Genomic DNA, 15,502 nt, shown 5'->3' on the forward strand with positions numbered 1-15,502 from the left:
TATATACCTACCTTTCAACTTTCTCGCCCAAGGAATTGAAATATCATGTTGCAGTTATATTTTTATACTGTATCACCGTGTATTAAATCTAGAATTTTGTTTTTTATAAAAGAACTTATTGCAATTTGTAACCTTACACTTTGGCTGATTAGCAAATCAGACTCTACACTTTGAAATGTGACAGTTTGTAACCCTAAGTTTAATTTAGCTTTCGGTTTGTAACCCCGGCCCACACATTCGTTAAAAACAGCCGTTAACTTAACAGTGTATATATTAGTTTCCAACAGCTACTTTACTCCACGTGACCCCTCAAAATTTATGTATCATATTTGGAAATTATTTTTGAACACACACAACGATGTAAAACAATTTAAAATAATTTTAAAAATACGTATTTAGATTTAGAATCTGAAATTTTTTTTATTTTTACATAAACGATGTAACTTATCTTAAAATTTTAAATTAAATACATATTTTGAAAATTATTTGTAATTTAATATATATTGTTGTGTGTGGTCAGAAATAATTTTAAAATATAATACATAAATTTTGAGAGGTCACAAGGGATAAAGTAGCTGTTAGAAATTAATATACACATCGTTACCTCTCAAACAGTTAAAGTTAACGGTTGTTTTTAACGGATGTGTGGGCCATAATTACAAACCGAAAACTAAATGAAACTTAGAGTTACAAACTGTCACATTTCAAAGTGTGAGGTCTGATTTGCTAATCAGCCAAAGTTTAGGGTTACAAAGTGCAATAAGCTCTTTATAAAGAGAGTATTCTTATATTCATAGGGAGCTGAATTTGATTTGTGAAAACATAATTATATAATTAATATTGCATACAGTACTAATTTATATATAGATGATTTCAAGTTTAGTCAAGTTCAAGTCTTGAGATTAAGGTCTCTAATCAAAATTACAAGACTTTCTCAGATAATCACGCTTCTAGTCGTACATCACTGTTACCTATTTGAATATTAGTATTACTCAATGGAATATTATAGCCAATGACGTCCACTTATCCATCACTATTTCTTGGTTGATTATTATTGTTAGTCACTCATGTTATACTCGATTCGGAAAAGGATCACTTGGTTCTAAAAATAATATGAGTTGAAATATGAAATCGTTAATATATTATGTAGTTGAGTTATCATTTTTGATAACATGTATTTAGTTGAGTGGTAGATGAATATGGTTGATTTAGTGTGTGTATATAAATATATAATTATCAATATTATTTAAATAATATTTTTACATATTGGTAGGTTATTAATTTCATTTTGTATCAACAATTTATATGTGATGATATGAATAAAGATGAAAAAAATTAAAATTTGATTTTTAAACTCATACTTCATATCCATCTCCCGTCTCGAGGAGTAAATTATTATTTTTGAATTAAACATAACTTATATTAGAGAGAGACGAAACAATGACAAATGAAGTGTGTGTGTATAATTTTAGCATGTATCTTAAATTATGTTAAACAAATCATGTAAATAATGTATTTAAGCCAAAGCTGATCATAATTCGTACAAATTCATAATTACATGCAATTATGCAAAGCAGACGCCAGACAGGACCTTTATATATCTCAGTAAACCCACGCAGAACTTCGTGTATAACGGAAATGCGATTACATTTACATACATGTATTTGACCATAGTCCTCGTTACACTGTGCCAGTGCACACAGATAGACATACGAATAATACATGTGAACTGACCACCACGAAATTAAGGCAGTGACCTTATTAATTAGATAGACAAAGGGGATAGATAGTATCAGCATTGTGTGTGGATTTTTTTTTAAGGTGAGGGTAGAAGAAATGGGGAGAGGAAAAGTGGAGTTGAAGAGAATCGAAAACAAGATTAATCGACAAGTGACTTTCTCCAAGAGAAGAAATGGTTTGATGAAGAAAGCTTATGAACTCTCCGTTCTCTGTGATGCTGAAGTTGCTCTCATTGTTTTCTCTAGCCGCGGCAAGCTTTATGAGTTCTCCAGCTCCGGCAGGTTCTCTCTCTCTCTGTCCCCCCATCCCTCTCATATCTCTCTCAGCCTTAGGTTAATTTTTTTTGTTTAGGTTTACAGATTTATTCTCAGACTCGTCTCCCAATAACAATCATTCGCTTTTACAGCTACATATGCTAGTTATATTATTTGTTTATTCTTAGTACTGGTCTACATCTTGCTTTCTCTATGGAATCTTGAAAAGTATATTTATATTGTAAGATGTTACTGCAGATTAGGGAAGGATAATATTTGTTTAATGTCTGTTCTAATGAGAAATTGACACGTTTTAACAATCTGTGTTACTTTAATTGAACTCATCGTTCTACATGGATCTTTGTGCTAGATCTAAGGTTTCCATGAAACAGATGATTTTCTGTTATAGAGATGGAAAATGGACTTCTAGTCCTGGATCTATGTGCAATGTCTGTGTGATTTGCTCTGCTGGTTTATGCTTTAACCCCTATTTTCTTGGCCATTGTTTCATCATCTTTCTTGTTAACATAGTTCTTCTTTGTCTGTATATCTGAGTGTTTGAATGTGTTGACTGTTCTCCCCCCTTCTCACTCTCTCTCCCCTTTCCCTCTCTCTCTCTGTGTTATATCTTTATATTCTGCTATCTGTAAGTTCTCTCCTCCTTTAACCCTTTGCTGCTTCTTCCATTCTTTATTATCATTCTCATCTTTCATTCCATTTGTGTATATAGTTCAAACCAGTTTTGTTTGAGATCATATAAGGGAAAATCAGGAAAATTCATGCTTGTTCAACTCAGAAAAAGGGAAGAAATGGGATTAGGGCCGGTGTGCATGTGTGTGTTGGTGTGACTGATGATCATCTGGGTTTTTATGTGTCCACAGTGTGTTTGGTACTGTGCAATATATATATCTTCTTCGACTCTCAGTTCAAAAGATTTCTTTATAGTAAACTAATCATAGTTAATTAGGTATGTTCTCTCAAGTATTAATGGTTATTCATAACTACTACAGATATATGAGATTTTGCAATTGTAAATTTTAGTGACCTAAATGTATAGACTGTTTAATTAGGGCATTCTTCATTCTGATTTGAAGGGAGAAGGTGTGTTTTTTCTTTGTTACAAGACAAATGTATGGCTACATGAGAATATCTTTCTTACAAAAAATTATGTTTCCCATTCTTCCTCTGGTCAAATTGTCAGTTTGGTTTTATTATATATATCCTCTCAGCTGGTACTTCCCCTTCAATATTTCTGCTTGGTAATATGCTTAGGAAAAGAATAGATCTGTAAGTACTTAAATATAATTCTGCTTGGTAATTAATGTTCTTAAAATTCTGATCTCTGAGTATTTCTCATGTTGATCAGGAAATCATTTGCAGAATCTTGGTCCGATTGATACTACGAGATTATACAGAATTTTACTGTTTAAATTTTTAACATATTGTACTGTATATTACTGATGACATATAATAACAAATTACAAGCCGATTTACAGACATTTATAGTTTAGTACTTTATTTCTGCAGTCTTTGTTCAAGTCCTTTTATTAATTATACATTGTTCAAATTTAACTACTGTATCATTTTGTGGCGAGAGTTATAACCTAATATAACATGGAGAGAGATAATGCAGTTTGTTCTGTGAACTGCTATGTATATATTGATCGTAGAAGCACTTTAAGAATGTTAATCTTGTTGCTGCAGTATGACTGCAACCCTCGAGAAGTACCAGCGTTGCAATTTAAATCCAATGGCCAACAGCATCGGAACTGAAACACAGGTTTCCATTTTATCTTGAAATAAATTTGAGGTGACTGTACCAATTGAATTTCAGCGAGCTACGTTTAAATTTTACAATGATCTTTACCACGATTTCTCGTTTTATGCTTTCAACCAGAATTGGTGCCAGGAGGTCTCACTTCTAAATGCAAAGTATGAATCCCTGCAACGCACTCAAAGGTTAGGCTATACGATCATTAAAACCTTTAAGCTAATTAATCCATTATTCATGATTGTATAGTCTTAGAGCAATTATATATATAATATCTATATATGTGGTAGCACTTCTACTCAGTCATGATAGGTAGATATATGCTCACACAAGTTTTTATTCTGATTGTCAAAAAAAAGTCAATAATATAATTTGTAAATTTAACGGTGTTGTGATTTGTAAAAATTGCTGAAATCATTAAAATGATAAAGGCATTTGCTTGGAGAGGATCTTGGACCATTGAGCTTGAAAGAACTGCAAAGTCTTGAGAAACAGCTGGAAGGGGCTCTTGGACAAACAAGGCATAGAAAGGTAATTAAGTCAAAGAAAGTAGTTACAACACAGCAGCTAGCTCTACAACTATACAAGAATGAAACACAGACTGAGCATGAGCTTTATTTTTGAAATATTTCTTCCTCTAATTATTTATTTACGGATATAATATATATGCAGTCACAGGTAATGGTTGAACAGATGGAGGAGCTTCGCAGGAAGGTATCTGAATTAACTGTTAGATACACACATGCACCTCTCTTCTCTTTGATTTTGCTTTACTGTACATGAGTTCTAGGTAGCTATATAAGTAGTGTTATACAAAATGTCCTATCAGAATTAATGAATGCATATTTAAACCTGACCAAACATTGAACTAGCTATATCATGAAATGAACTATATCATGCATTACCCCTTCAAAAGTACTAGTGCTACAAAGAATAAGACTATTGGGATTAGTTTTAATAGATGTATACAAAAGGTGAAAATTTTGACCAGACATCAAATGTGTCTAAAGACCTTTCAAATATATCACACGAATAACAGGATTGATATGATTAGTTGCCTCTCCCTCCCTAGTCTCTCTCTCTCTCTCTCAATATTAAATTTCTAGCTAGGTTTTCTTTGCAGGCTCTATTTTCTTCAGTCATAAGTGCAAAAGCAAGAGCTATAGAAAATTAATTGCACCACTTCTAATTATCTTGTATCATTTCAATCACTCGTATTGTAATGACTATAGACCCACATTCTGTTTTACTGTTTGCAATGGCAGGAACGTCATCTTGGAGATGTGAACAAACAGTTGAAAATCAAGGTTTCTTTTGAATTGTCTTTGGTACTCATTATCCCCATGAATTTAACTTATATATAGACCTGTGCCCTGTGGGTTGTTTATTCACTAGTATTCTTACTGACAAGAAATGACTCTCTGGTTGTGTGTACCTTGTCTATTTGGTTTTACAATATGCAGCAAGAGTCATCAGGAGTGCATGAGTATAGGGGTCTTCCATGCCCATGGGGTACTGGCTTACCTATGCATCAGCAGCATGCACAATCTTCTCACTCAAATCCCATGCTCTCTGATCATGAACCAGCTCCTCTCTTACAAATAGGGTACTCATCTGATCTCTCTATTGTTCTTTTATATATAGGGTCGGACTCAAACGAGAACTAATTTTGAGATGAGAATTCCTTGAGCAAATTAATGTTTGATGCAAAATATCGATGTAGAAAAAGTGCTTAACTTTTTTCTTTTTTTATATCCCTGCCAAAGTTACTTTCACGTAAATAAATTGTATCGAAATAATGCATACAGAACCCCGTATTAGTTTTGGTTTTGTTTATGAAGCAGGTATGAGCAACAGTATGTTCAAGGTGAAGGATCGTCTGACATTCCACCAAACAACAATATTGCTGGTGAAAGTAACGTCACCTATGGCTGGGTTCTTTGATATACATATATAGCTATCTTTTTACCTACTCAACCTCATACGTATATATAGAGGGTTTGATATTATTTGAGTGATAAGATCTTGATGAGACACTATTTTTTTGTAAAGTACAAGGGATTGCAGACTTGCAATATGGGTTGGTATTGTATATTTTGCTTGCTGAGAGTAGCTTTGCATAGTCCGACTGCATGTAGTACTCTTGGTCTTCAATGAAACTTTTGATTTTAAGCTAATATAAAGTTAAGATCTCTTTTGGGTGCAATATATTTTTTAGTTGACAGAGATATTTTTATAACTAAACACTAATCGAATTCACATCTCAATATTATTAGTGCAATTTCACACTATATATATTGATTCAATATCAGTGGGAATACAGTATTATACGTATTTAACAAGATTCCAAGCCGTTTTTTCCTAACTTTACACAAGAGCTTATCGGTATATAAAACTTTTGGGTACAATATATATAAACATAAATTAATACCTAAAAAAGCTTTATTCCCAGAAAATATGTTTTTCAAAAGTTCTTTTCGGTCAAATTATATTACAAACTTCTTCCCAATTCACTCTTTCGCTTTCAACTTTTTGTACCTGCTTTTAATGTGACAACTTGATGGATATTTTTTTATCTTTCTGGCCTTTTCATAACCTATTTTTAGAACTCTTCATAAGAAATCAAAAATTACTTTATTCAAAAAGTGTTACTTTCCACACTAACATGATATGATTATTTAACTTTCTTTAAAAAATATATGTCTAGAAATCATGGTTCCAGTCTTCGGTAAGATAGACTTCCCGATTCGATGTCTAAAATCTGATTAATTCACTATAATTTTTTTAAATGATATGTTATATTGTAAATTAAATTAATATATTGTATCTTATTATAATATCTAAAAAACCTGATTTTTAGTTTTATTAATCCTTATGATTAATTCCGATTAGTTGATTAATCTATATTCAGTATCTCTACCGATTAATATTGATTTTCGATTTTTACATTCATACTAGAAATACGTTTGATTCAAAATTAATCTAGACTTGTCATATCAGAATTTACTGATACTTACTTGTCTAGAGCGTGTATTCGACTAAAAATTCATAAGCTATTCGAAAAAGAATGAATTTTTTTTAAGCAGTTCAAAAAATAAATATATGTTACTTTTCTTTTTCTTTTTTTCTTTCAAAAACGATATATTAAAGCATATTAACGTTTCGTCAAAAAAAAAAAAATATTAACGTAAAAAAGTCCTTGTTTTATGTATTCGAGTTTTCGTGGACACCATTGACCGTCCGAGACTTATTTTGCTTTCAAACAGCCCACCTGGCGCAGTAGCCCCCAACGTATCAGAGCAAGTCCAATGCAAGATGCAAAATAGCTATAGCTATTGTTATAATTTAGCATCAAAAAGTGTTTTTTGTTGCTAAAATAGAACTTCAACTCCAATGCTAGATGCATTTTGCATCCAAATAATTCCAAAATTAAGTAACTTTAGTCCCTCTCTCCTAAACTTTGTTTAAAGTTCACCACTAGACATACCAATTATAGTTAGTTGATGATGTGGCATGGATGCATAAATGCATCTTTGGTTTCAAATTTAGAACCAAAGATGCATATATGCATATTTGCATCCAAGTATAGAACCCCATTGGAGTTGAGATTTTTAGCATTTGATTTCAAATTATAGAAATGGCACCACTTATAACATTGCATTGGAGTTGCTCTCGATAGTTGACTGACTGGGCTCAAACTCAACTTAGGTCCTATTAAAGCTTTTGATGGGCTTTAAGCTTATATTGGGCTTCTCAGCATAGACGCCCAATATCGACATTTTCAAGGTCTCAGCTATCAACGTTTAGGCCTGTGCCCAATCCACAAGTACAAGGACGTGAATTAAAAATTTTGCGTAATCCAAAGACCTTTCAAAATATTTCTTGGATATCTCTTTTATTCCATTTCTTTTGGTGAGGTAGAATAAAAATCCCCAACTGAGAATCCCGAATTAAGACGATAACAGAATATTCTTGAATTATTTCGACTTTTTATTTTACATAAATAATATTTTAAATAATAACCGATGCAATTATACCAACTTTTTTTTTGAAAGAAACAATTATACCAACTTGAAATCCATATATTAAACATAAAATCATAAAAGATATATATGCAAACGGCCCACCGTTTTGAACTAAAAACTCTTGCAAAAGCTACTAATATATGAAATATTGTAGCTGTGTAAACTAAAGTGAGAGTTTGAATAGAAAATTGAGAGAAAGGGAGAGAGAGTTTTGGTGACTTGTTTTTTTCTTACGGCTGCCCCTAAATTCTCGTCTATATGTCCGTCATCTCTATATAACATCCAACCCATAACTCATCATGGCTTGACGATTTCATCAAAATTGAACTCCCCCAGATCTGATTTTTCTCTGTAAGCGTGTTCTTTCCTCTCTTTATGTGGTTTGCTTCAATACCCAGATTTTATATCTTTGTTTTTGTGTTTGTGTGGATTAAAGATTGGATTTTTAGCTTGTTATCATGTTTTTGCTCGTGGGTATGTGTGTTCATGTGTTTTTTGCCTCTGGGTGTGTGTTTTTATGGTTTTTGTGAGTGTTTATGTTGTTTTCTTGCTTTCAATGGTTCTGTGTAGGGGTTCAGTTGGTAGATTATGGACTTGACTTGAATCTTTGTTGCCAATTTGTTGTAATTTGGTGGTGTGAAAACTAAAACTTTATGATATGTGTTTATTGCCTGAATTAGGGGTGCTTGTGATTGGTGTTACTTTTTCAAGAATTGATTATGTGTGGGAAATTAGTACTTGATTGATGGGTATGTTGCATATTATGTTGTGTAGTTGGAGGGGGCAGGGGCGGGGGGAGGGAATCATGACTGTTGGTCACGAGGGGATGGGAGGGAGGGAAGGAGACTATTGATAAATTCTAGATGGATATGATAATTAGTACCATAAATCAAGAATCTTACTGAATGACTTTATTAGTATATAGTATAAAATTTCCGCACAAAACCAAACTAGGTTTATGTGTGTGAATAACTAAACTTGAAATTGGCGGGAGTTCATTCTTTTGTGTGTATATGACTATAAGCTTGACCATCTAAAATTTTATGTTATTTTTGGCGTTGGTTTTTGATTTGACCAAAACAGACTCTCTCCCTTGCTGGTCAGATTTTCCTGTTTGAATGTCATTACATCAGCTTTATATGATAGTTTAGGTCGAGCATATGAAGTAGGTTTTACGGTGTACAGCTGATCAGGTGTGGTAACAGATTTGCTAATTAAAAGTTGTGATTCTTTGTTTGTTAGAATATATTACTTTTCAGTATTATTTAGCTGCACAGTTTATAATTTCATATGTGTACTTAGCTGGGTTCGCGACTATATTGCCTTTGCTTATATTGTTAGTCTAATGCATATATACTTCAGTTTGGAAGACATGTTTGGATGAATGACATTTGTAGATACGACAAGTAAAATGTCTGCTCCTTCGTGGGAGCGTGCTCAGCGTCTTTATGACAAGGTTTGTGTTTTCTTCTTGCCTAGATAGTAATGTGTATAATCCTGTACTGTATTTTGTACTTTTGCAAGAAAGTATATTATTCTGACGGTCCATTGTCTCTTTCAACATTTACTTGGTTCGTTCTTTTATTTTATTCCAAATTGAGTGCATTTACTTTGTTATTCTTATTCTCTAGACTTGGTTGGTATATATTGATTCGTAGTCTATCTAATATGTTCTGTCGTTACGTTAGTCTTCAATCTTCATTAATTATGATGCGATACAATCACTTGTTCTATCATCATCAATGCTGCCTTTTAAAAATATGTTAAACGGAACCGCCAGCGACTTTTTGACAAATTTCTTACTTTTGGTTGACACACACACATACATACATATACATATATAGTCTTTTGGAAAGACTCTATAAAGCTAAAAAGTCGTGCACAATAACTAATCGGTAGAGGGTTTGAGATTAGGGTAGGGTCCTGTCTTTAACACCTACGTGTACCACCTTTGCGTGTAATGAAATTTCAACCGCATGAGTTGGATTTTTCTATATTTGGAAGATTACAAGGCCAGTAAGTAGTAGAAGCAGCAGATAATTGAGACGTATTCATGTCTACAAAGCTATTTCTTTTTATATTCTCGTTTTCCTTATCTAACATGCTCTTAAATTTATGATTCTTGAGTTGCATATTTTAAGTGTATTATCTTCATATATCGAACTGATTTTGTTAAGATTATTTCAGATAGCTAGACAATTCAGGTAAGTAAGCTAGTTTGTACTAGTAGGGTACACAAGTTCTTGGTTCTAGTATTATTACATATATTCACTCCAAGCTTATGTGCATATACATACATATCTCTACACCGAGTACAGTAGGTTACACCTTCCTGGCAATTAAAGTCTATACCCTTGAATTACGAGCATGTTTATCTGCATTTACTTTTGCCGTGGAAATTAATTGCTTACACACATATTGTGTCTCATAGAATACGGAGTTGGAGAATAAGCGTCGACGAGCAATACAAGCAAAAGTTCCCTCCGATCCAAATACATGGCAACTTATGCGGGAAAATTATGAAGCTATAATCCTCGAGGACCATTCCTTTTCGGAAAAGCACAATGTTGAATATGCTTTGTGGCAGTTACATTACCGGAGAATTGAGGAGTTTAGAGCACATTTCAATGCTGCTGCAGCAGCTTCTGCTGGATCTGTCCCACCTCGGTCTGCAAAAGGTCCTAGGCCTGATCGAATCACTAAAATACGTCTCCAGTTCAAGACTTTTCTTTCTGAAGCAACAGGATTTTACCATGACCTTATTTTGAAGATCAAAGCGAAACATGGGCTCTCTCTTGGACATTTTTCTGACGATTTCGAAACTCGTATTGTTTTTGAGAAAGATGAGAAAAAATCTATTGAGATGAAGAAGGGTCTGATAGCTTGCCACCGATGCTTAATTTACCTGGGTGACCTTGCACGATATAAAGGTTTATATGGGGAGGGTGACTCCAAAAATCGAGATTATGCAGCTGCTTCCAGTTACTATTTGCAAGCTGCATCTCTTTTGCCATCTAGTGGTAATCCTCATCACCAGGTACCTGCTCCTTGTTTTTTAAGCTTTTTTCTTTAAATATTATACTATTTTTAATCTTTCCAAATAAGCTCCCTTTACTTTACAACTGTATTAAGGTTTAGTAAGTTTTAGAGATCTTTTTTGTTTTGAAGCTCGCCATTGTGGCTACTTATTCCGGGGATGAACTGGTGGCTGTTTACCGTTACTTCCGTAGTTTGGCTGTGGAGAGTCCCTTTTCAACTGCAAGGGAGAACTTAATTGTTGCTTTCGAGAAGGTTTTTATGTACTAGTTTGTATATATATGTGTGTGTGTGTGTGTGTGTGTGTACATACTGCTTTCTTTTCTAGTTTATGTCCTAGTACTTGATTCATTCAGCTATTCAGACATACACAATCTAATCAACTTCACCTTCTTAAGACACTGCTTTTTAATTACTAGGCTCCCCAAGCTTATTAAGAGCTATTTTTGCTGTCATATATAGAAAGGGTAGAGGGAGGACTTTTTTCCAACTTGTTTACTTATCTACTAGAAACTATAGTTGATCTGGTGTATGCTAATATTTTTAAAGGTTTTGGTACTCAAATGTTAGTTTTTTAATTGGTGGAATATGGAAGGAATCTGGCAGCAGTCACATTTTTTAAGGAGATTATAGTAGTTACATAGATGACTACGACTAAATTATGCAATCAAGTATAATACGAAAATAGCTTTGTCTAATGTTGTCTAGATTGTTATTTAATATATAACAAGTCAATAATTAGTCTCATTATTATAATATTCTACTTTCCGGTTACAATCTAGCATTTACAATTGGGATTGTATTGTAACGAGGGCACTTGCCCCACTAGCAATAGTGTTGAGGAATATTAGTTAACTGTTTGACATAAACCGGATGGTTGTCCTGTTATGGATTTTTATGAAGTATTTGTCGATAGATGAATGTATTCGCCTTTTTACATTTCTTCATATATAATTGTATTTGCCTCTATATTTCTGCAGAACCGGAAATCCTATACTCAGTTGCACAAAGATATAGAAGGTTCTGCTAGTAAGGAGTCACCTAACCAGACAAATAACAGAGGAAAAGGAACAAAAGAAACAAGACTCCAGGCTAAGGAAGTCGATCTTGATGGCTTCAGTGAAAGAGCACCCAGTATTCATGATATATACAAAGCTTTTTGTACGCGATTTGTTCGTTTAAATGGAATCCTTTTCACACGAACAAGGTAGATAATCTTTGTACTTATACCTTACTGATTTTGTTGAAATTATTATTTAAATAACTGTATGATATATATAATCTCTCCAGCTTGGACACATTTGGTGAAGTGCTCTCACTTGTTAGCAATCTTCTGCGTGAACTGCTTTCGTCTGGCGCAGAGGAGCTGAAATTCGGTTTAGATGCTGTTGATAATGGACTTTTTATTGTTAGGCTGGTCACTATTCTCATTTTTACACTTCATAATGTTAAAAGGGAGGCTGAAGGTCAGTCATATGCAGATATTTTACAGCGTACCGGTTTGCTTCAAAATGCAGCTGTTGCTACTTTTGAGCTTATGGGACACATTTTTAAGAGATGTTCAGAGTTATCTGATCCCTGTGCAAGTCAGCTTTTACCTGGACTCTTAATTTTTCTGGAATGGTTGGCTAGCTTTCCTGATATTGCAGCTGGTACTGACATAGATGACAAGCAAGTTTCTGTTAGGTCGAAATTTTGGGATCATTGTGTTTGTTTATTAAACAAGCTCCCCTTAAGTGGATCAATGCTTACAAGTGATGGAGATAATGACAACTGCTTTTTTAACATGAGCAAGTACGAGGAAGGGGAAACTGATAATCGGCTTGCTTTATGGGAGGACTTTGAATTACGGGGGTTCTTGCCCCTACATTCTGCTCACCTCATCTTGGATTTTTCAAGGAAACAGTCCATTGGACATGATAGCAAGAAGGAAAAAACTTCTCGTTTGAAAAGGATTCTAGCGGCAGGGAAAGCCTTAACAAATCTAGTGAAAGTTGACCAAAAACCTCTTAGCTTTAATGTGCAGCTTAAAAGGTTCGTTATAGGTGTTGCACCCCAGAGTTCAGAAGATACTAGCTCAGCCCTCTATTCAGCCGGTTCAAAATCAGGTGCTAGCATCAAAGAGAGTTTAAAAGCTCCCATGACAGATTTGGCAATTAGCCAGTCAGAGTTTGAGTTATATGATGGTGACGAGGATGACGAAGTGATTTTATTTAGGCCAACATTGAGTGAGAAGCGTCATGATGAAATATCTGAATTGGTCCCGCCAGGGGAAGTGGTAAATGGGATGAATGCTTTCTCAGATGAAACTCAGCTTTATAGTGCTCCTCTTTCAGCTTTTGAAGTCGGTCTGCACCAGAATTCTGCTTTTTCTTCAGGTCCACAGGCACCAATGCCTGTTACTGCTTTTTCTTCTGGTCGACAGTCACCTTTGCCTGTTCCTAATTTTGTGTCTCAACAAATGCAACCAAATCAGACCAGTTCTAGCTCCAGGAACCAACATGATTTTCTTGCGAAAGACTTGGAAGGTTGGAGCTTGGTGGAAAGTGGTCGTGTGATTGATCTCAGGATGCAGAATGATATGAAAGTGTCTAATGTTGCTTCGTTATCTCTTCCCGTGCAGCAAATTATCAGTCCTGGTTATACAGGTATATATTCTCAGGCAGTAGGCCCGGGAACCATTACGCAAAACCAGATCAACCCAATTTCATCTTCTCGGGCACCGGATGTGCCAAATAATTTTGAGTTTGTTGCATCCTCTGGATACAATGGAGGCATCATTGCACCTAAGGTGTCTTCAGCATTGCAAGCTATGTCTATGAAAGGTCCAGCCAATCGTCCTGTAAGGCATTTAGGCCCTCCACCCGGGTTCAACTCTGTTCGTCCAAAGCAAGGTTTTGAACCGTCTGTTGCAATGAGTGGTGAGAATCCATCAGTGGATAATTATAGCTGGTTGGATGGATATACGCATCCATCATCTATAGGTCATTCGAGTCTTAAACAGTCTACTGGATATCCATCACATCCAGGATTTCTGTACAGTGAAGAGGGCAATGCCCCTTTAGAGGGAGCTCGTTTCCCTTTTCCTGGAAAACAAGTTTCTTCTGCGCAGTTTGGAGCTGAAGATAGAAATGGACAGATTCCAGAGAGTTTAAACTTGCCCAATGAACAAATGCAGCAGCAGCAGCAGAGTGTTCCACCACCACAGCAATACCAAGGCAAATCTTTCTTGATGAATCATCGTATCGTGTGATAAAAATCTGAGACATCAAATGGTGAGTTTCTGCCATCTTCTGTGCAGTATATACATTCTATTATTATTTCTGAATTGGATTAAAATGTATGTATATTACCTGACTTTTTACTGTTTGTAGTAATTTGAGATTTGTCTATCTGATTTGATAATCTTAGGCCCTTGAGCATAATTCTGAATTCTGGATGTCTGGGACAAACTTTTGTTAACGAAGTCTGGATCCAACTTGAAACCCTTCCTGTTTTCATACATGTATGTTGGAGCACATTGTTGGTGGCATCTTGCAGGCCCTTTAAGGTAAACCCTGATCTCTCTTTCTATATTGTTTTGCTCAAGATTCGATCAGTAATGATGGAGCATACAAGACTTTCTGTGAAGATATTATTTTGAAATAGTAATTGACATGATGTTTTGCGACCTCTGTGGTTATTGTTGGACCACGTGCAGATTGCAATATACTCTTTGCGTGGAGGAAGATTGTGAAGGTTTCAGCTGGCTCGTTACCCATCATTAAATCTACTGTCTGGTTAATCTGCGGATGGAACATGTCAATTATGCCATTGTTAAACTTTGGTCATTGTCTTTAAGAAGAAAGGGTGAATATAGTAAAATCTAATGACGGTTTTACTTGGTTCTGTTATGCCCTATCAGTGAACACAAGCATAGTATCTGGTGGCTATTAGCATCAGTTGGACGATTTATGTGTTGCTCGTTTGCTGCTTGCTAAAATAATTATCTGCTGGATGCAGAATGATATATAATGTTAAGTTACTTAAGTTTTTGTATTGAAGTCTGAGGACATGAGTTCAATAAATGGATCATGGGATCTATAGCTCAGAAGCCTGGTTTTTTCTTTCTTTATAAACTTGATTTAGACTTCTGTGTTGGTGCGTTTATTTTGTGCCTATATATTGTTAGAATAGAATGTTGTACCTTTAGGTTGAATGTTCCAAACATGAAAATGTTGTGGCATTGTCTGATTTGACCTGGGCGAAATGTTCCGAGTCTCCCTCTGACATGTTTCATGATTTGCTGGAAGCCCTTGTTCTCTTCATTTAGACTGGTAAACCTCCAATACTTGCCACAATTGTCTTCTTGACTTTTCGTGATTGATCACCTTGTTCATCCCCCTCGTAGCAAATATGATTACCCGCTTATTTATTATCACCGCTAAGCTCTCTTGACATTTGACAGACTTTGGTTCATTTCTCTTCAGAAACGCTTCTATTAGCTTCTTGTGTCATGCAAGTGCAGCTTTTCTCCGTTCTCTTCTTGCATGTTTTTAAGCCAAGCAGAATGGCGTAGAATTTTGCTTCGAGATTTAAACTGCTGAAAAATCATAAAATGTCGAGAAAACACATTTTGCAACTCAGGGTATACAGAAACCGTGTTGTCTCTCCTGTATATGTTCTTTCATCATATT

The 15,502-nt window shown here is 34.8% G+C and overlaps 2 protein-coding genes across 5 annotated transcripts; both read left to right on the forward strand.

The window, feature by feature from the left end:
- The first annotated feature begins 1,695 nt into the window (after positions 1-1,695).
- LOC108207931 (agamous-like MADS-box protein MADS3) lies at positions 1,696-5,973 on the forward strand. Of its 4 annotated transcripts, none has more exons than XM_017378367.2 (8): positions 1,696-2,021; positions 3,699-3,774; positions 3,892-3,953; positions 4,197-4,296; positions 4,438-4,479; positions 5,031-5,072; positions 5,229-5,371; positions 5,610-5,973. In XM_017378367.2, the coding sequence occupies exons 1-8, from the start codon at positions 1,837-1,839 to the stop codon at positions 5,707-5,709; spliced, it is 750 nt and encodes a 249-aa protein (XP_017233856.1). In that variant the 5' UTR covers positions 1,696-1,836; the 3' UTR covers positions 5,710-5,973. The 4 variants fall into 4 exon arrangements, with proteins under 4 accessions (XP_017233856.1, XP_017233854.1, XP_017233852.1 ...); XM_017378365.2 differs by having other exon boundaries at positions 1,712-2,021; positions 5,607-5,973; XM_017378363.2 differs by having other exon boundaries at positions 1,712-2,021; positions 5,031-5,093; positions 5,607-5,848.
- Positions 5,974-7,877: 1,904 nt separating this feature from the next.
- LOC108209099 (nonsense-mediated mRNA decay factor SMG7) lies at positions 7,878-14,959 on the forward strand. The gene is made up of 8 exons (XM_017379844.2): positions 7,878-8,141; positions 9,153-9,246; positions 10,222-10,827; positions 10,959-11,081; positions 11,807-12,033; positions 12,117-14,101; positions 14,238-14,376; positions 14,527-14,959. The coding sequence occupies exons 2-6, from the start codon at positions 9,175-9,177 to the stop codon at positions 14,077-14,079; spliced, it is 2,991 nt and encodes a 996-aa protein (XP_017235333.1). The 5' UTR covers positions 7,878-8,141; positions 9,153-9,174; the 3' UTR covers positions 14,080-14,101; positions 14,238-14,376; positions 14,527-14,959.
- The last annotated feature ends 543 nt before the right edge of the window (positions 14,960-15,502 follow it).

The sequence above is a fragment of the Daucus carota genome, chromosome 2 (genome assembly GCF_001625215.2).
Source record: "Daucus carota subsp. sativus chromosome 2, DH1 v3.0, whole genome shotgun sequence".
NCBI classification, from domain to species: domain Eukaryota; kingdom Viridiplantae; phylum Streptophyta; class Magnoliopsida; order Apiales; family Apiaceae; genus Daucus; species Daucus carota.